General features: G+C 41.6%; 2 protein-coding genes across 2 annotated transcripts; one reads left to right on the top strand and one right to left on the bottom strand.

The window, feature by feature from the left end:
- Positions 1 to 9,968: 9,968 nt before the first annotated feature.
- Positions 9,969 to 13,260, top strand: mmadhca (metabolism of cobalamin associated Da). The gene is made up of 8 exons (XM_070855641.1): positions 9,969 to 10,010; positions 10,504 to 10,537; positions 11,011 to 11,152; positions 11,347 to 11,564; positions 11,820 to 11,925; positions 12,034 to 12,152; positions 12,238 to 12,324; positions 12,528 to 13,260. Exons 2-8 carry the CDS (start codon positions 10,526 to 10,528, stop codon positions 12,744 to 12,746), a joined length of 903 nt encoding a protein of 300 aa, XP_070711742.1. The 5' UTR covers positions 9,969 to 10,010; positions 10,504 to 10,525; the 3' UTR covers positions 12,747 to 13,260.
- Positions 13,261 to 16,061: 2,801 nt separating this feature from the next.
- lypd6 (LY6/PLAUR domain containing 6) lies at positions 16,062 to 19,113 on the bottom strand. The gene is made up of 4 exons (XM_070855319.1): positions 18,959 to 19,113; positions 16,598 to 16,696; positions 16,328 to 16,458; positions 16,062 to 16,232 (listed from the first exon to the last, which is right to left on the bottom strand). The coding sequence occupies exons 1-4, from the start codon at positions 19,077 to 19,079 to the stop codon at positions 16,062 to 16,064; spliced, it is 522 nt and encodes a 173-aa protein (XP_070711420.1). The 5' UTR covers positions 19,080 to 19,113.
- Between the last annotated feature and the right edge of the window lie 2,240 nt (positions 19,114 to 21,353).

Genomic DNA, 21,353 nt, shown 5'->3' with positions numbered 1-21,353 from the left:
TTCAGATTCATGTGCATTATTAACCTTTTTCCTTCTTCACTTGACACTTGAATAAAAAGGAGCATTCACAGAATTATAACTGAGAAATAATCTGTTGATCGAAGGTTTATTTCCCTGAAAATAAAGCAAGATGTCACATAGCATCTGTTTGGTGTCTAATAAAAAGGAACATTTTGTAGTGGCATCACTGACAAACTAAAACACAGACCTGGACCACCAAACACACCACCTCTCCCCACCTACCTACCTACCTACCGTTGATTTCCCTCCACCTGTCACAGCTAACAGCTGCAGGGAATTTAAACGGAGCACAGGTTGCTGACGGTAACATGACCAGATCAGCGATACCACCACCAAATTAGGTCAGCGCTGGTCGGATCATTGCCCCTGTCTGATTGAGAGAGGTCAGCGATCTCACCTTGTCTGGCACGCCACACACATACACATTCCCGCACTGTACGCAGGCACAAAGCCAGCAGACAAAGCCAGTTATAGCAGAGCAATATGGTCACGCTTCAGCGCGCACCACTATAACCCTGCCTGCAGACTGGAAAACACAAAACCTAGTGAAGTGTGGCGGCATTCTGGTTTATAGAGTGTGAGTCATTAAAAGAGGAAAGGACATGTGCGCACTTTGATATGTCACAAGGCTTTTATTTAATGATGCCGTAGAGCAAAGGTTACCAGGACTACAGGCCAGCAAACGTTGAAGCATTCAGAGGTGATTATAACAAACCTCAAAGATTCAAGTTGGACCTGTTTGCTTCTGTGTGTTAGATAGTGAATTCTGCTTCAGTGTTTGCGGATGATCAGTTTATTGATCAGTCAGGTTACACAAATAACACAAAACTACCAGACCATCTGCTCAGTCAGCAGTAGTGAACACGATGATGGTGTATCCCAGACACTTTTGGGGATCTTACATTTCCTCTAGAGCCAAACTGAATTTCACATTTGTGATTTTTGGTGAAATAACTCAACAATTCTGATTCTGCATGGATTGAAATCAATACGGATATTCATGTCCCCTACAGGATGAGCTAAACATCCCCTCATATTTTTAATTTGCCGTCACCAGGATGGAATTTCAATTTGTACAAAGCTTTGGTTTGTAACTGCAGAACTAATATTTCCACCATTTTTTGCATTTGATTTTTGTGTTTTTAGTACTAATTAGCAAATGTTAGCCTGTAACTGTAAATTTTCAGTCCTGTTTTAACAGTGCTTCTCTTTTTGCCTGCTGTATACATTATTTAGTACAACATTACTGCACTTATTAAAATTATTTCCCCGAGACTCCTTACTTGACCTGCATCTACATACACTTGTAGAAAACCGTTACAACACTTGACCTTTGAGAGATTTGTCTTAGCTGATGTGGTCGCTGTATGTTTCGCAAAGGCGCCCCTCGGCACAGTATCATGCTGGTGTGTGTAATCCAACCATGACGAGTTAAATCAGCCCTGGGGGGTCTGAAGTGTGATGAACTCATTGGAGCACCTCCAGCTGTCTGTTAACATTATCTGCCTTCCTGGTTAATAACGTTGGTCAGTTTTCTGGAGGCCAATTCGCACATTTAATTGTTTTAGTTCGACCTGGCTGGTGTGAGTGCAAATGTGTGTGTCACAGATACATTTTATACAGTTAGCAGGGACTCAGACAGATGTATGATAGTCCAGCTGCAAAAAGGCCAAACGATTAATGATCAGAAATGCTTGTACATACATTAACACTGACATCCTTCCATCCGCTCCTCCTGCCACACCCTCATATACACCGTGTAAGTCCACTATTGTCTCACAGCCACATGTGGTCTGTGTAGGTGGCTCTCAGGGAGGATGGCGATCATCAGAGCATGTGATAAAACCAAAGAGACAGCTGACATGAACACATCAATACACATTAGATTCCACGCTGTGACCTCAGATGTGTATGCAACAATCGACTGTTTCATTGCATGGTAACAAGTGCGACTCCCCTCTCTCGTGATATTATTGTCTTGTAAAAATCTATCACACATTTGTGTTTCTATGAGGAATTGTTTCATCCTCCAGTGGGCTGACAAACAGCAGCATTGCACACTGACACGAGCTAAAACATTACCGTTGGGCATTGAGTGTGAAAACCCATCCCCTCTATCAAACTGTATCAGAGTCACAAGACCGCCGCCCTCCCAGACCTGACAGGGACTATGATCTTCTGTTGTTTTGAATGGAAGCTGAAAGCACAGGTTAGCAGGGCATTATGAGCCGCGGCATCGGCAAGCCCCCCCTGCACCCTTTGTGCACCACGCAGTCACCACAGTGCTGTCTCGTGTCATTCAGCCTGGAGGGGTGGAGGAACAGGGCGCAGACCATCGCGCTGGAAAAATACTCTTTCTTAGTGTATACATTTGGATAACTCAGGGTTTTGATTTCAAAAGATCTGCAGCCTGTTGCACCACCGATACTCAAGTTCTCTCTTATGTTAAGTGTTTGGTTGCACCACAGAGATGAACGGTACATCGTAGCTACTCTGGTACTCACTAAGTAAACTGTTGTTGCAGAAAATTACATTTTAACATTTCCTGTAGCCAGTCAGTGAAAAGCACTATTCTTGTCCATCATCCTCAAAGTTGTCCCACTTTTCAAAGCAATTTTCGCCACGACAGCTGCGATTTTACAGAGTACTTAACACCTACTAAAGGTTAGGTGTAAGATTTAGGTTGTAACTTGTGCCTACACTGGAACTATTTAAAGGTTCAACCCTTAAAATCTTAGTAGCACATAAACTCTGACCTAACGTTGCTCAAACTAAGCTATGGTTGAACTTCCACATAGCTGGTGGAACCAGAGCTGTTGCTCAAGTTTTATCTTCCTATGAAGGTAGTTTTTAGTTTTATGTGTCTAGGTTTTGAAGTATTTGCCGCGGTTTCTGGGATATCTGCTTGATATCTAAGGTAAAATCTCACCACATGAAACCAAAACCATCAGCATGATCAGATACCACAGTGCAAAAATAAATCTTTATTTTTTGACAAAGTTAGAATATTGTGTTAATGGAGTCTCAATTCTCAGCAATTTCAGATAAAGTCAGTTGTATTAGTTATATTATTTTGAGAATTAATTCATAGAATAAGTTGTGAGTTATTACACTCAGTAATAAGTTTTATTGGGGGAAAAGTCATAATAGATTTCCAGGAAATCTAAGTATATTTGCCAACAATAAAGAATATTTCAACATGTTTCAATGGTTTTGTGTGTCGAAACAAGAAATAACTAGAAATGTTTATTTGCTCTGAACAGACTGCTTAAGGTTTTGGCAGCACACCAGCATTGAGTTATAAAATATGTTTATTTTGTAATGTGGGTGAACTGACCCTTTAACTCTTTGTGAAACAGGTTAGTTTATTATTCAGGTGCCGTTCCAAAAGAGCGCATCAGAGGCTGAAATTACAGTTCAGCATGAAGAAAATAAGCCGAAACTGTCAAATTCTGGATAATCACTTCATTAGTATTCAAGCTGTTTTGCTTCATTTAGAGCATATGATACATATGCATATTTAACATAAGCTGCTGCTCACCAGCCCCTTTTAACACTCACTGAAGTCATGTTGTCTGTTTTCATTTCCTGTGCATTAGACATGACAGGAGTCGGGTATTTTTACACACTTTGAGAGAGCTTTCCCTGTCGACACCACACACACTGCGGCTGTAATCCAAACAGACAGTGCTGTGAGACAGTGGCAAGGTTTTACGTGCCTTCAGAAATGTCACCCTACCTCTGGTCCCTGAGAACTGATGAGCGCCGACACACACTCGCGCACACACACACACACACACACACTTGCGCAGATGCCATGCGGCTGTACATGAGAATTGAAGTTTTTAGTTATACAAACATTTCTTGCAGGCTTTTGCTGATCCCGAGGCAGAAGTAATCTCATTGGCTGAGTTAAATGTCAGTGGGCAGGACTGAAACATCGTTTTTTCAACCAAAGAAATGTTAGATTGCGGCCTGGTTATGAGGCAAGTGATAAGAGAGGAGGAAAATATGAATTCCTGCACTATTGCTTCAAACTGCAACCATACAGTCTATTATAAATAATCCTGCTACTTCTCCTGGCTGACCTTCAAACTTTCATCTAACTGCAGTGGCTTTTGCGACCAAAGGCTCCTGCTGACCTTCCAAGACCACGACTGCTGTTCTCATTACTGACTGATGAGTTATTGCATTCATATTTTTAATTCATTTCTGTTCAACTACCATTTCCTGCATATCTAAAGTCTGTCTGAGTTTAATGGATAAATCATGTCGTCTATATGAAAAAATGGTTTATTGTATTTTTTTGTAAATTTTATGTTGGCCTTAACATTTCTCCTCAGCGACCATGCCCTCTGCACACTTATATATATTTGGCCTGTTTGTGGTTATTGGCAAAAATTAGTTTAGCCACATCACAGTTTCATTTGTTTAGTGGCTTTTCAGAAGGAATCTGGTGAAAAAGTTATTGCGCAAGATAGGCATCGCTTCAGAGTGAAGGCATGCAGCAAGTTTTCACACATGTGGAATTCTATTTCTATTTATAGCTGCTTTTCCATCTTCTCAGGATGATGATGGGGAAACAGTGTTGGGAACATCATGCGAATCAGAAAGCTATTAGTGCACTTTGAGAGCCTTTGCTCTGTGGGCTTGCATTCATGATATGTAAAGATATGTAAAATGGCATAAATGATCAGGGTGCCACATGCTTGAGTGGTCTCATATGCAAAACTGTGTAGTAATTATCTTCCACGTAATTACTACTTGCCTGAATTTTAATGAACCCTTTGCTGCATAAAGGAGCTGTTTTCAGGTATGACGTCGGTGTGACTGAACAAAGTAATCTCACCATGCAGGAGATTTACCAGCAAACACCAGAATCTGCCTTAAACTACCACCAGCCACTAGTCGAGCATCAGTTGGTGCTGGCGGTGCAGCTACCCCACCTCGGGGGCCTCTATACATATACATAATTTTATGCACACAGTGCAACAGCAGACACATACCCTCCACTACCTCATTAGTGACTGCAGCCCCCAGGCTTACAACTGGGAAAAGGTCTAATTGCACAGTTCAGCAGCGCTGAAATCGCTCACAGCATTTTGGAACAGACTTCGACAAATGAGCATCAGGTGCAAGCACCCAAAGTAATTTTGTGTGATTTTTGACCCTTCCTGTCACAGTTGTGGCTGCCAAGTTAAGCTCATAGTAAGTCAGAGGAACTTCCTGGAGCAGGGAGGGGCAAGACGAGCCCACTGGAGTTCACAACAAGCCCAGAAGTCAGGGCGGTTAGATGTCAGTCAGTGTTGTCAATGTTTTAAATGTTTTTGAAAAAGAGCATTCATGATCATGACTATAGTCTACAGAATTACTGTACCTGACTATAGGTTATGCTAAACCCATGTATGGGTAGCATTTTTACCCATGATAGCAGCTTAGATCTATGGACAGAAATGCTAGTCTGCCAAGTGGTAGGTAGCTGCTTGACTGACCGGCACATTTATGGAAACAGGAGCAGAGAAACACACACAGGCCTCCTTCACAGCTGAGCTGTGTTACATTAAATGACTAACTAAGATGCTATTATCCCGGCAAAATATCAGCATGTCAGCATTGTCACTGTGAGCCTGTTAGTGGTAGCATGCAGCTCTAAGTGCAGCTTTACAGAGCTGCTAACGTTGCTGTAGACTCTGAGTCTTGTAAGGCAGTTAATTATTATAATCAGCCGGCATGTTTTATTTGGCTCCTGTGGATGAACATTAAACCAAAAATCATCCCTGCAGTGGTTTATTGCACTTGCTGGAGACTCTGTTACGTTCTTGAGATATTATCATAAAATTTACTGTCCTCCATTCTTGCACCTGGTGCTTATTTGTTAAAATGGATTCCAAAATGGTCTGAGCAATGTGAGTAGTGCTGAATTCTTCAAATATTTCCCATTTGCAAGCCTGGGGTTAACAGGCAGTAATGAGGTAGCACTGTGCATCAGCTATTATTCTGTATTCACGTAATTATGTATCTTTCAGGAGGGGATGCTCATGCATTTTGCATCAATGCCCACTGTGACCATGTTCATAAAGTTAGGTCATCATATCAGAATATTTCAACATGTTTTAATGTTTCTTTAATGTCTTGAAACAAGAAATAATTAGAAAGAATGTTTATTTGCATTGAACAGGCTGCTTGAGGTTTTGGCAGCGCACCAGAGTTATAAAATGTGTTTATTTTGTAATGTGGGTGAACTGACCCTTTAACCTTTTGTGAAACAGGTTAGTTTATTATTCAGGTACTGTTCCAAAAGAGCGCATCAGAGGCTGAAATTACAGTTCAGCATGAAGAAAATACGCCGCAAGCGAGAAAATGAAGAAGCAAAATCCGGGGCAGGTCTAGCAGAGTGGGTCAGAGAAAAAAATCAGGACACTTTATGCGTTTCTTTATTCAGTGAAGTGGGGAAAGCATCCGCTGTGTGGTGTTAGCAGGCAGTTGGTGGCCAGATGGTGAAGCTCTGCAGCAGCTGAGACTGTAGACAGTAGCAGGTTCACATCACTAATTTATGCGTTAACCTGTCTAGCTGATTGAAAGATTAAGGATGTCTAAGAGGAGTGTGGCTGCTACATAGGAAACAGGCTCTTTGGAAGCATCATGACACAAAATGAATTTACAATATATTCTTATTTTTAGATAATAAAAAAGCTTTCTTGAGATTTAAATGTGAATATCAATACCACTTCCATGGCTGGAAAGACTGGAAACAGGTGGAAGCTCACTAATTAACAAGTCATCTCTTGTTTGTTAGTCTTTGTTAGCATCATCATTACTGTGAGGTTGCCTGGCAACCAGCAAACCACTGTAATACTGCAACATGATGATTTTACTTTTGTGTTAGTGAATGAGATAAGCTATGTTAATGAGTTTTAAAGGTGCTAATCGGTTAATCTTTCATATTTTGTATTTTTCTAACCTTCGAACAATGCTAGGCTAGCTGTTTCCCTCTGTTTCCAGTCTTTATGCTAAGCTAAGATAACCAGCCACTGGCTATAGCAACATATTGGACAGACAGATATCAGAGCAGCATTGATCTTATTCTAACTCTCAAGACTAGAAACCAAATAAATGTATTTCCCAGTTTCTGTATCAAATTCTGCAAGCCTAGATTTCATTTTAAACTATGGTTCCACGTTTTGTATTTCATGCTTTTGCATTTAATCAATGCTCAGTCCTGTATTGGTTTGCAGCTGCAAGCTTGTATGTAACAAATTGAAGAATTGTAAATGTCAGTGCTACTGGGTCCAAGTGTCTCATGGTGGCGAAGAGCAAAACAAGGCCTGATATGGAGGGCTGGACTACAGCCTGGAGGTATAGAGGATTTATAACCTTGCACACGAGCACTAGGGGTTTAAATCCAGTCTGAGCGAGCATGGATAAACAGTCAGGTGGAGGTGGTGGGCGGGAAACATGACCAAATTCTGTAACTCTGCAAGCCAATAGGTTTATCATCCACACATGCCAAGGAAATGGGAAATAGACCTTTAATGGCTCTTTCTATATCATTAGTTAAGGAGTGAGTGCAGTTAATAGTGTGCTGACACAGGCAGGTGGCTCAGAATGTGTGAGATGGAAATGTGGTTTTCGACAGTGGATGAAATGGCAACAGAAAAATGCTGACTCCAGACAAGATCCGGTGCGGCCTGACAGCGCAGCAATAAAAAGACCTCGACTGACTCATGGCTTTGTCTGGAAGTCTCAAGGCTTCGCTGCACTTTGGAATTCCAACTGCAAATAATCCAGTCACTTCTGTCCAGGGGAAGGTGTTTCACCGAGACAACTGGAGCCTGATGCTTCGCTATTATTTTACACTGATATGATAGAGGTTCCTCAATGGCTACAGATAAACTGAATATATGCACTAAATTATATTTGCCAGCTCTGAGAATTGAAGCCAATGCAGACGTTCCTGCATTCTTTCTGATGGCCAGCAGGGGCCGACTCCACTCCAATCTTATAGAAGTCTCTGAGGAAGTGACCTCTCGCTTATTTTATCACCTCAGTATATTTTTCTAACAAGTTTATGGTCATGATTGCTAGTTTTAAGTCTTCTTCAATCCAGCATGTTCATTTAGTAAATTATGGTCCCATTTAGGATGAAATAGTCATACGCTTTAGGGTGTGACTATCTTGTGACGAATCAATCAGAGGCAGGTCATGCCTAAACCTAACCGATCAGAGGTGGGGGAAAAAACTCAAGTGTTATTTCTGGCTCCAAAACCAATATAGTGATTTTTTTAAATGCCAAATGCAAAGCTTCAAAATGGTACTCCACCAACAAATGGGTGATGTCATGGTGGCTTTGTCCACTTCTTTTACACAGTCTGTGCTATTTGCCCGCTTGAATTCATCAATTGTTGGCTTAAGTGTGGGTTAACATGAATTTATCTACAACAATTTTGATCATCGATTAATCATTTAAATCATTATTGACCAAATATGCCAAACATTTGCTGGTTGCAGGTTTCCACTTGTGAGAATCTGCCTGTATTTTACTGTTCTGTATCACTGGAAATTAAATATCTTTGTTGGTTGGGCAAAACAAGCAAATTGAAGATGCCATCTTAAAATGTTAATATTTTCTGATATTTAATTAACAAATCAGTTCATTTTAAACACAAGTGACGCATTAATCATTAATTTAAAAATGCTAGGTGCAGCTTTAAGGTCAGTAGAGCTGCATTTTTATCACCAGACTCCACACATTTTGATTCAGCCTTTTCTTCAGTGCTCTTCACCTCCAAACAACAACACTTTGGAGGAAGCCTGAGGTGAAGAATTAATTTCCCAGCTTCTTTTGGATGCTGGTGCATATCTGTGTGTGTGTGTATGTGAGTGTGTGCACATCCCACAGGGGCTCCATCTAGGGTGAATGCTGTGTTGCTGCTACAAATGATCCTGTGGGAGATTTCTCTGACAGACAAGCTCTGTGCAGTTACACATGCTTCATCACCACACACACACACACTCACACACGCACATAGAGAATGTTGGTCCCAGGGTAAACTCCCACTGCATATCCTGTCAGCTCAGAGAAAGTGTCAATCAGCTTGTCCAAGTCAGCTAAAGAGATGTGTCGACGCCAGCAAAATGTACTTTACCAGCTGCCCTTGTCCTTTGCCACTTCTGACAATAAATGACACTGTTCTTTGAAGGGCAGTGCCTCTATTCTACTTTTTAAACTTTATTGATCGGCAGGGGGTTTTGCTGAGTACATGTACCATTTTCCAGAGCTCCCTACCTGGGAACTGCTCATTACAAACACCCTCAGTCTTTGTTTCTGGACATTACTTAGAGGTTAGCCACAATAAAGTTCAACAGAGGTAAATGAGTTCTAGGAACTAAAGTGAAAGTGCTAATAATGCACGTTCAGGCAGTAATTCTACAATCGCACCCTCTCATTATATGTTATGCTCCTATAAATGTGTCCAAGCTTTTCTCCACTGCATCCTTACACTTGCACCATTATCATCATGCCCATCAAGCCATTTTATTTAGCAAACTGGAGAACAAATTACAATCTGCCGGGCTGTTCAACACAGTGAAGCACTAAATTAAAAGTCATCCAACTTGCCTCTGAACAGACACACTACATGTCACACAAGGCAGCTCTGATGTTATAATCTCATCCCTGGTCCTTTTAACTGTTCATTTGCTGCCATCTTGTGGTGACACGTGGGAAACACCGCCTATAACATCTGAACAGCAGTGGGTCAAATAATAAACAACTGTGGTGTTATGGGACTAATATTACATATATCTTAGAGCAGCATAATTCACACAGAGGCTGGAGACCTCACGTCCTTTTTATTCCTCCTGTTACCTCTAACTCTCACACTAAAATGATAAAAGCTTAATGGAAATTGCGCATGAGTGGTTTGTCCCTCGTCACTTCCCGTCGTTGTTTTGTGTAACCGTAGAGTAGCGGACGTGCAAGTTGACAGGTAAGAACAACATGTACTTTACACAATGTAATCCCAAAGACTGAGTTATATGAGCACTGTTGTAGAGCAAAGAAAAAGACGTTCATTGTCCATGCTGTCAGGTAATTTGTGCCTTAAATAAGGAAGTGTACAACGCTGTCTAAAAAGGGAAAGTGTCATAATAAGATAACTATCAGCTGACCGAGCGCATTGGCTAGCATAACAGCATGCTAACGGTGGCACCTGGTTAGCCGTTTTTGTTTGTGTTGAAACTCAGTTTGTATTGTTACATATTTGTTTCGAGTCTTCTGCTGTTGTTGATCATGAAGCCAGGATGTGATAGACTCGATCCTAGTTTCTTTTGCCGTGCCCTGACAGATACACGCCGTCGTTGCATCATGTTAGCTATCACTGGCTAGCCTACTTAAAGTTAGCCAACTTGTACCTTGTCGATTCGTAAACAGTTTGTGGTTGTTTTCTGTTGCACCAATAGTTGTGTTTTTTTATCCAACAGGTTAAAAGTGAGACTAACGACAATGTCCAGCAGTGTAAGTGACAAAACAACAACTTCCCTGTAGTTACGTTAGCAGCCTCCGCTATAACCATAAGTGTCCGCCGAACATAATTAAAAATGTCGGCAATTTTATTAGATTTAGCTTTTCTTCCATGTTACACACAAGTTAAAATGTTGTAAGATATTTTAACTGTTATTTGGCTCATGGCGTGGACTTCAGCTTGGTGTTTGTCCAGTGCATCAAGCATTAGATGTCGTTTAGCACTTCACTTTTAATTAAAAAAGTTAGCAGCTAAAAGTGAAGTTGTGTTATAGTAGATGTGCACATTGACAAACAAGATTGGTGCCATAAATCAGCAGATAACTGGTCAGATGGTGGCTAATGTATTGGCACAAGTTAACTTAAAGAAGTATGTGTGACGTAATGAATTACAGTACCAGTTTTATACAGTAGGCTTTTTTTTAAAGTGTTGCAGGCTGTTAACAGACGCTTCTGTCTCTGTGTAGATGCTGTGTGGTCGAGGCAGGTTGGTCCTGTCTCATAAAGCTGGTCATCAAACATTAGCTGCCCTTCGTGTTGGCAGAACCAGAACTTTCTCTGCCGCCAGCTCAGATGAGCCTTACACATCAGTATCACCCACAGACTCAGGTGAGTCGAGCAGTAAATGAACCAGTCTGTTGAACTGTGTTTCCAAAACAACATGCAGAGACAGGATGAGGGGTCAAATATGGCAACAGGCAGTGTTAGAGATGGAGTTATCAGCAGCAACCTGAGGGAAGATTAAGAAAAGCATAACATGATGGAGGAAACACAGTCAGATATCTTTGTCATGTCCCCTCCAGGCCCCAGGACCGTGTGGCCTGACGAGAACATGGGACCATTTGGACCTCAGGACCAGCGTTTTCAGTTACCGGGTAACGTTGGGTTTGACTGTCACCTGGAGGGCATGGCGGACCAAAAGAAGACTCCAGTCCACAGGACGGTGCCTGATGTACTGACGACTCCAAGCAGCGCAGAGAGACAGCAGTTCATACTGGCCCAGTTTGTCAATGAATTCCACGTAAGCTTTTGAATAGTTTTATTAATGCAGTAGGAAACAGCCATCTTATTTTATGTAATCATTTGTCTAATTAAAATGTAGTGGCCGATTCCAACTCATTTATATTTGACAACCAAAAAAAACAGAAAATAACAAAGCTGCAGCTTTTCTTCCCCACAGTTTTGCTCCTGGCAATGTTATATTCTTAGTCAAAATACACAATTTCCAGGCGTCATAGCTGCTTTGTCAGTTTGTATGCATTTGTTTGTTCATCAGGGAAAACTGGGTCCCATCTCCACCAGAGTCCACCAAGCTGAGCAGTACTTTAATCAGACAGGCACAGACTGCTCCATCACTTCCTGCCCTGAGCTGCTAATGAAAGGTAAAGGATGGTTATTTAACCTGATGCTCCAGAAAACCTGTTTGAAGGCTTTGGTTGCCTTCACTGACAAAACTGTGTGTGTTTTGTGTGTGTGTGTGCGTGCGTCAGACCTTGAGACGTTTTTCCCTTCAGCTCCCACCGCCTCCATCACAGTTGTGACGGTCACTCAGAGGGGCAGTCGATCCGGGGAGGCAGCAGAGCAGGACAGGGAGCAGCTGCTCCACAGAGTGAGTCCAGTGATGTTTTTGCTGTTGTTAGAAGTTTGGAGATGTGACATGACGTTAAAACGGCTGCGCTTTCTCCTCGCTGCAGTTTGTGAGCGGCGCGAAGGAACTGTGCTTCGCTCTGTGGACAGCAGGCTACTGGGCAGACTTCATCGATCCAACAACAGGAGCCGCTGTGAGTTATTCTGTTTGACGCTGTGGTTTCTTGTACTAGAAATGTATTGACAGTGACTGTATGGACACCAGTAGTTCTTTTCCACTCAACCAGTGAGGCTAAACAATGCTAAGTCAATCATATGCATTGGTGCTGAGGTCACAGTTAACAGGAGTGATGTCTTAGACTCCATTATACTGAGAGTAGTTTCTGATTTCTTTCAGTTCTTTGCGTCTCCGTCAAGTCAAACCACACTTGCAACAGAGAACGAGCTGAGACATTTGGGCTTCCACATCGAAGTGTCAGGCTCCTGCACGGTGATTCGCCACCTCCTCAAAGGAACATCTTTGTTTGTGGGGACTGTTTTCACCAACGCACCTACTCACAGCGCTGCTATCGCACGACTACAAGGACTTTCAAATGTAGCTGACGATGAGGAATAGCCTTTGTTAAAAAAATAATATATATATATATATTTCAAACTAAATCCAAACTCAAGGCCTATATTTATGGTTTGAAGAAGCTTGGAACTGGATATATGGTAGTGTTGGTACGTGGTTGTATCAGTGAAAGGTCGTTTACTGTAACATGCACTTGACTGAGACTCTATAGACCTCGGTGCTGTGTACTGGTAAGAGATCCCGTCAGTCCAGGGCATCCTGCACTACATCCAGGGAGAAACACACCCTCAGAGCAGTGGGGGGGGGGGTTCTGACTGCTAATAAAAAGGTTTCAAAATGTAATATGTGCCGTTTGAAGAGCTTGTAGACAACTTTAAAGGATGACACTGTCGGACACACGGTCTCAGGCTGATGTGAAAAGATTCTGACTGAATGATATCAGGTCAATAACTTTTCATACAAACATGTACAGTGTTGTTTTTCTCTCTGATCTGTTGCACACAGTAAGAACTGAACAAATAAAGTGACGTCTCACTAGGCTGTGATGTGAAATCTAGTCAACTAACAGATTATGGTTTATTGTTATAGATTACTGGAACAGACCCAGCAGTCTATCAAGTGATTAAAATCAACCCCATGTATTCCAGGTGCAACATTACAGTTTTTGTACACATGATGCATCACAGTATACTTTAGAATCCAATAATATACTGTGCTTTATTCTTAAAAGGGGCATGAATAATCATACTATTACTTGTACTCGTATTATTTTAAATGCAGGACTTTTAGTTGTAACAGAGTATTTTTACTCTGTGGTAATACTACATCCACTTAAGTATAAATTCTGAGCTCTTCTGCCTCTGGATAATTGGAGGACAAAACACGTCTGCTTGACGTGCTGGATTGCTGCAGGAGATTTGTACACTGAGTCAAAGCTGCTGCACCTGCAGGCTTCCATGTTCCCCTTATGTCGAAATATCCAGTGAGACATTTGTCTCAGTATTTATTTAATCTACAACTACAAAACCAGTGAGCGCTCTATGTCCAACCTGTGTGCACCTGAGAGTTCAGCTTTTGTATGTCACAATGTGAAGCGTGCCCAGAAACAGTGATGGTTACGTTGTCGCCATCTAGTGGTTGAGTATATTTACTGCAGACAGGCTGACTCCTTCACTGCTAACTTGACAAATATTAAACAGAAAGAACTCCTGTTGTACTTTGAGAGTAAATGATGACAGAAGACTTTTAATATTTATCTGGTTTTATTTACACTCATGACCACAGAGCTGGTCACACCATGCTGCATGGTGAACTCAAGAACTAAAGGAAGAAAGGAGACAGACTTTAATTAATGTGATCTAAAACGATCACTAACTTGATTCTTGGTTACAAAGAAAAAAGGTAGTTGGGGCACCCAATGCGACATACTTGTGCCTGCTCTCCTCCAAAGGGAGACGGAGAACCTCCACTGCCAGACTGACCAACTGACACGAGGAGATGCTAATTACCATCCATAAGGTTCACTTCAACATTGTAGTGAAGACAGAAAGAGTGTCTTTAGCTGTGAAGAGGTCAAACACACTCATGTGGGCACTTTGGTTGCTATGCTGTTGAAATTCATTCATTAATTCATACATTTATTCAACAATTAATTGATTAATTTAGCCTTCTTCATTCAAATGATTTCAATTTATTCATTGCATCTCCTTTGTGTTGTGTAGTGAGTAGTTCAGTTAACCATTTATTTGATAAAGAATCTGATTCTGTCTTTTGTGTGTGGACTATTACGCTCACTGTTTTCAGCCAAGTTCTGCACTGACAACTTCAGATTATATTTATTATTATGATTATATTAATAGATTAAGAATGTGGCCATCAATTTCTCCTTTTAATGAGAGCAGTAGCCCCAAGATTAAACCCTATTTTTTTCCTATAAATATTGATTGTTTGATAGCCAGAAGTGAGCGTAAAAGCCTTATGGCAGGTTACCTCTGCATCCCCGTAGGTGGTGTCATCCATTCATTTGCCAGGGTCAAGTCTTCACTGTGAGACACCGATTTGTTAATCTCACAGGTTGGGGAGACTTTGTTCAACCTCCTGGTGAAAAATGACCTCACTCTGGTTGCAAAGCTGACAGGCTTCCTTGAGGATTTCTGCAGCTGTGCTGTCAGTGTCCTGGCAACAGCCTCCCCAAAAGTCATGTCACTGGATACCACGGCAGCCTGCAGCAGCTTTGAGGATCCAAACTCATGACGGAGGACGTTGTAGAGGGAGATGTGGAAGTTTCCAACAGTCTGAAGGAGATTAGATTTTAATTCTCCCGCAGTCTGCTCTCCTAGACATTCCAACATCCCGTCAAAGTCCACACCAATGATAGATGTGGTGCTACAGTGAGCTATGTGATCCACAAGCTTTCCCAAGAAACACAGAGAGAAAAGTCTTCTCTTGCTGTGACAACATCTCTGCAGGGGCGAGAGAACACTGAACGCTGAGAGAGCATGAGACATATGTCAAACATATGTCATTTGTCAAAGAGCAGAACATCAGGGATTCGTCTGAGTTGAACTCCTCGTCGTGCAACACCTCGTCCGTGCCGTCATCCACAGAGCTGAACTCTTCGACATCCATCACCTCATCCCCACATAGAGTCTCACACCTGGACATTTCAGAGTTCGTCACCTCGTCTCCATTGGCGCCCTCAAAGGAATCACTATCCAGACTTTGCTCATCCTTTGGCGATTTGGGCATTTTCTTCCCCAAGATGCACCGCCTCAGGATCTGGATGATGCAGTAAAGCATATCCTCAGAGTCAGAAGCACTCCCCCTTTACCTGTTACCATTCATCCCTTTGACCAACTACCCTCCACCCTCTGACTCCACCTAAGTCCCCCCCAAAATTGGAGTGCAGTCATGTCTGATTCATTATAATAACAGCAACATAAGTCCCACCATAATAAACCATAAAAAACAGGAATATTGTGTACAAATATTTATTAAATACAACAAAAAAGATTTCACAGGAAATGTGATTTTGACAAAACCTCCAAAAATACACACTGACATGGTTAAACAATAACAAACACACATTAATACTGACACTTCATATAATAAATTATCAAAAAGTTTTTAAAAAATGTCACTGTTGTCTGTCAGGAAGAAGCAATCCTAATTTCAGTGGGGACAGGCTGTGTGTTGCAGGATACAGTAAACACAGATCCCAGGTCTGTTTCTACATGCACCAGCTGTGTTAAACAGGAAATGCATTTAGCATTGTTCTCCACCTTGAGCTAATATTACCCAAAAATGTCCTTTATCAAGGTGTTTTTGATGATGCACCACAGATGCTGAATTTCCCTCTCAGACATGTCCAGCTGAGAGGATGATGGCGATGATGATGTAGCTCAGTGTTGCAGGCAGAAGTCTTCCACTCGAGCTGACCAGAGGAGAAATGGAGGAGAAAATGGCGCTGCTCTCATTCCTCGGCACCAACACGTTACAGATGTTGCCCTCGCAGCAGGACGAGCACACCTGACGGAGGAAACAGAAATGTTGAGAAGATCCACAACGCTCGCTGTTTTTCATAAAATGAGTTTCAGGCTGTCGACGCGCTTAAATCCAGATACCTGATAGCCGTTATCAGTAACATGAGCACAGCCAGTAAACAGACAGTCCTCCAGGGCCACACAACGCTTGGTCACAGACACACTGTCCCCACGGTCATCCATCATGTGGAGTGTGTAACAGTACCTGGCATCTGGAAGACATGGCACGCACTCATTTCTGGATTATTTTACCGCCCCCACCCTCTCTGTCATTTAGTAGAAAGCTTGTAGAGTTTGATGCCTAAAAGTGTGGCTGCGGACATCGGAGCAGAGGAGGAAACGGTTCTGTACCTTTTGGACAGTAAACATCTGGTGCCCAGCGGTTACACTCGTAGTTATCTGCAGCGTCTTGACACGTGAAGCACTTGAAGCCACCAGGATGAGGTGTAGCTGGGGAGGACACACACACACTTCAGTACTCTGAGACTGTGAGATAATGACACTCAAGACTGGATACGCTTTTTTAACTTCAGTTCATACACTGCACCATGTGTCGGCACCATGGATAGGAATGTACACCTGTTCTTCTAAATGGTGGCACTACATGGTCTGGACCAGGAGTCGTCCTGGTGATTGATACCTAGTACTCATGAGTAGGGATACCTGCGTGAACACACTCTTTAAAAGTGAATGTCTCTGTACGCTTAAATACATGCCATAGGATCATCACCATGGATAGCTCCTCACGGGGGATCCTGAGGCGTACCGAAGCCAGGGGAGATCTCAGCATATCTCCAGCTTGTTCTGGGTCTACCCTCTAGTACACTGGTTAGACGTAAGCAGAAAAATCTCCATAGGGGCATGCTGACTCCTGACATCGCTGAGCAAACTATGTCCTCTCACAACGTGCCATCAACTGGAGAAACATCACGATAGACCTTTGAGATGAAAAAGTTGACTTGTTGTTGCTTTTTGCACCAACAACTGAAACTAAAAGACTTTTGACTTTTCTCGCACCACTGTCAGCAACTTCTTCAGTTCCTTAATTAAATCCATCTCCTGCAGTCAAACATACAGCCAAACAGCACCAGAGACACTGCAACCAAATACTGTAAAGGTCATATTAGTGCAGAAAGCGGTGAAACTGTACCTCTATACATACGTGTTTAGTCACATTTGTAAATGTAAGAAAAGCTTTGCCTGTGTCTAAAATTCTATACTCTAAATGTAATCGAACCTCTCGGTTGGCTCAAAAGATATTTTGTTGCATAACTTACCCACAGAACAGCAGCCATACCCGCTAACTTAACACTGTCATGTTTCTTTGTGTGACTGCTGATTCAGTAACAATACCAAAGGAATTAAATTAAAATAACCAAAAGAAAAGCAATAAATCTGAAACCTTTTCAGAAAAAGCTGGGACGACAACAAAACACTGTTTACCATTCTCATGACCCACGTAACATATGTTGTCAAGTTCTTGCATAAAAGATCTGTTTTCCCAACAGTATCTCTGAATAATCGTCTGGGTACTAAACTGCTCCGACACAGCGATCAAACAAGGAGCTGTTTGGCTTTCCTCTTGGCAGGAATCATATCTGCACTGGGAATCAGGCCGTGTTTCAGCCGGGACAGCTATAGGTCTCAGGGTCAGCCACTTTTCAATCAGAGGACAAAGCCTGCTACTCACTAGACTGAGACCCCCCCCCCCCCCCCCCCCCCCACACACACACACACACACACACACACACACACACACTCAATCACTTTCCCAAATATTTTGTCTGATGATCCTGTTAGAGGCAAACTTGAACAAATGCTTTCAGGAATCTTATTTTTATTCACATTTTATTGTGATTTTGTGTCTCTCTCTAATAACTAGCAGAGGACGATGGGGTAACCTCCTGTGAAAGGATCAATCTTTGACTTCATGCTGCTATTACTGTCCATCCAGTTATGTCTTAAATAACTGAATCGTGATTAATCCAGTGGAATTTGCTCAATCTGTATTTAGTGTACACATCATTTGTCTTGGTCTTTAATTGGGCAGTAACGCTGCACCTATTGTTTCTGTTTCATGCATCCATGGCTGCAAGCAGGAAGTGGAAGCTTACTAGTCTTAGATAATTCAAACAACGTTGGATAAGATTGTTGTCAGGGTTAGGGTCTTTCACAGTCACAGTCTAGAAGAAACCTTTGTTTGCATTAGGTTTAATAATATAAATCATACATGATTTATTCTTGTCCTCCTCTGGGTCTGTACAGGGTAGCGTCAGCATGTATTTAAACTCTCCCTCTGTGCGATTTATTCTTTGTTTGGTTGACCTCACTAATAGTTTCTGATTATTTTCTCCAGTTTTGAATCATTTGCTACACCTGTTTATTTTAATTCATATGCTAAATAAATGCAGCTTGATGCCTGGCAATGTTACATTGTTGATACATTTACCTTTTTAGATGAATAAGAGTCCACAGCATCACTAGCAGCTCTGTTACAGTTCATCCTGCAGGGGGCATTGATGTCTGTACCAGATTTCATGGCAATTCATTAAGCAGCTGCTGAAATATTTTAGTCTGGACCACAGTGGAGGACCCACATAGAAACTGCCCCCCATAGAGCGCATGGCTAAAACCAAACACCTCTGAGGACATGCTTACAGCGTTTTTACACCCCAAAAACACATTGTTCAGACAGCAATACTATGCTCCTACTTGAGGGATGCAGCTGGATGATGTCCGTCATGGTGAAGTCCCGTGACTGGACAGTTTTCAGCCAATCAGCAATGCCGGTCATTAGCAGGACCCAGGCCACTGTTGGCCAGGCCTCCATCATCAGTCCAACGTGCGCTCATGCACTTTTCTGTTTGGGCAGGAAAACACTGTGGGAGAGAGATGATCAGTGACTATAATGTGAAAGAAATAAAAGATGTACATGTCATTATTTCATAGGTGCAGTGAATGGGGAATGCTAAAACAAATGTCTTCTTAAAAGCAAAGCTACAGTCTGCTAACAGAGGGAAGGGAGTAGTCTATTAAAGCGATCAGCTGTGTGCGCCGCTCATGCTGGGAGCTTGCTTCATTATTTAAATGTTAAAAGGAACCCTACCAGTCTACTCTAAGATTTAACTGTCTGCATCCCTCCCTGGATTTGATTAAGTGACAAAGCACTGGGAGACATCTATCATGACTATTGTCACTTCTGACATAAACATGAGTTATGTTTCAATTACAAGCCTCCTTTGCCTTCTGGGATTTTCCCCATTAGTCCTTGCTCGCCAAATGTTTTTTTTTTGTCTTGCAATGGGTCATTGATTGGTAAAGCCAAGTCAGCATGTGCATTGTCTTTGACTGTGAACAGCAGGTCTGCTGAAGGAGGAGACGTCCCCCTCTAGACCTTCTTCACGTCTAAATCAGTTCCCCGTCTAATATAAGTCACTGCCCAATCAGTCAGTGCCCAATGTTGAAGGACCTTCCGATCGGAATCAGAGACCTATTGAATGTGGAGCAGTCTATGCAGGTCAATGCAGCAAGCACTAATACATATAGAAGCACACATGAGTGTTCTTAAAATGTATCCTTGGGGTTTCTATTTCTGTCTGGATCAAAGGGGTGGACCAGCTGACACTGCCTTCCCTAGAGCCACGCCGCTAATGTAGCTCAGAGAAACACTGTTAAACCTTTAAAACCGCAGCTTAAGGTAACAGATACAGTGTTACACTGAGGATAAAGAGAGCCTTTTGAGAGCGCGCATTCCTTATTATGACACTGACTTTGCTGAGGAATTCAAGAAATACGCTCAAAGCTGCAGAGTTAATCCTTCGTCACATCTCTAAATCAGAAGCAACTACATCCATCTTTGTGCAGCGGGAAACAATTTGTTTTTTTTGTTTCAGACTCCAAAGGAGGAACTGACATGAACGTGTACTGTAGAGAATAACTCTGTCCATAGCCTGAGGGACATTCACAGCATCTGACAGCTTATTAGTTCAAACAAGCCACGATGAGAGTGTGACATGTATCGTTTCAATGTTGGCAGATCAAATAAGCTGTAGTAGGGACCATTCCTGTGAGTGCTTTGTTACTAATTCACAAGTATTTTATTTATATTTTTATAAAGATTTAAAGCAACATTTGTTTGTATGCAAGAAAAAAGTATATAGTCAAATTAAAAGAAAAAAACCCATTTTTTCCTATGGGCTTTGCTATGTACTTCAGATATTTGATTCATTTGAACTTTTATTACTCATACACAGGTATTATTTATACCATTGATGACAATGTTATCGCTGGTGATAATTGCAAATCTATGGCCATCTTACTGATAATCCTTTTTTTTTCCTTGATGACATTTAGTATTCAGTTGCAGTCCTGGCAGAGCACTCTCTAACAAATGGTCTTCTTAGATCCACTGAGATGTCAGTCAATTACGATGACCTGGTTTCGCCTGTGAATTGAGATCAGTAGATTTGTGGGAGATCAGCGAGGAGTTCAGAGGCCTCTGACTCTATTTAATGTTTGATCCCCAGGCACTGTGGTTGTAAATGCTTGTTTTCTTTGCATTATGCATGCCCCAATAAAACGGATCCACGTCTTTGCTGCAGGCAGAATACCCATACTGTGCTATACTCTACTCTGGCTCTTGGCATCAAAGGCACTGTTTATTCAGTTTAAAGTAAAAAATAATGAATCTAATCAAATTGAACATTGTGTTATGAAGAGATTTACATAATACATAATATTTAACAGAAAAATCACTTTGAAGATTCTGATATATATTACTGGGAAAGCCATTTTTTAAGAAGAATTGAAAATTTTCACTGGTTCTAGCTTCTCACATGTGAAGATTTTCAGGTTTGATGATAAAAACTGAATATACATCGATTTTGCACTATTGTTTTGACTAAACAATACATTTTAATGGGTTTATTCTGGGATTTGGAGACTTGCAATTTGCTTTTCACCTATTTTCTGATATCTTAAAGCCCAAACAAGTAATACATCTTTGGAAAAATTGATTAATATATTCCAGCACTGAAACAGTTTGATCTCTTGATTTGGACCATGGGACACAGAAAAGTCTATAATCCAAATTAGTGTTTTTGTGCCT

The sequence above is a fragment of the Pempheris klunzingeri genome, chromosome 24 (genome assembly GCF_042242105.1).
Source record: "Pempheris klunzingeri isolate RE-2024b chromosome 24, fPemKlu1.hap1, whole genome shotgun sequence".
In the NCBI taxonomy this organism is placed as follows: domain Eukaryota; kingdom Metazoa; phylum Chordata; class Actinopteri; order Acropomatiformes; family Pempheridae; genus Pempheris; species Pempheris klunzingeri.
The sequence above is the reverse complement of the archived record's forward strand: the minus strand, read 5'-3'. Positions and strand labels throughout refer to the sequence as shown.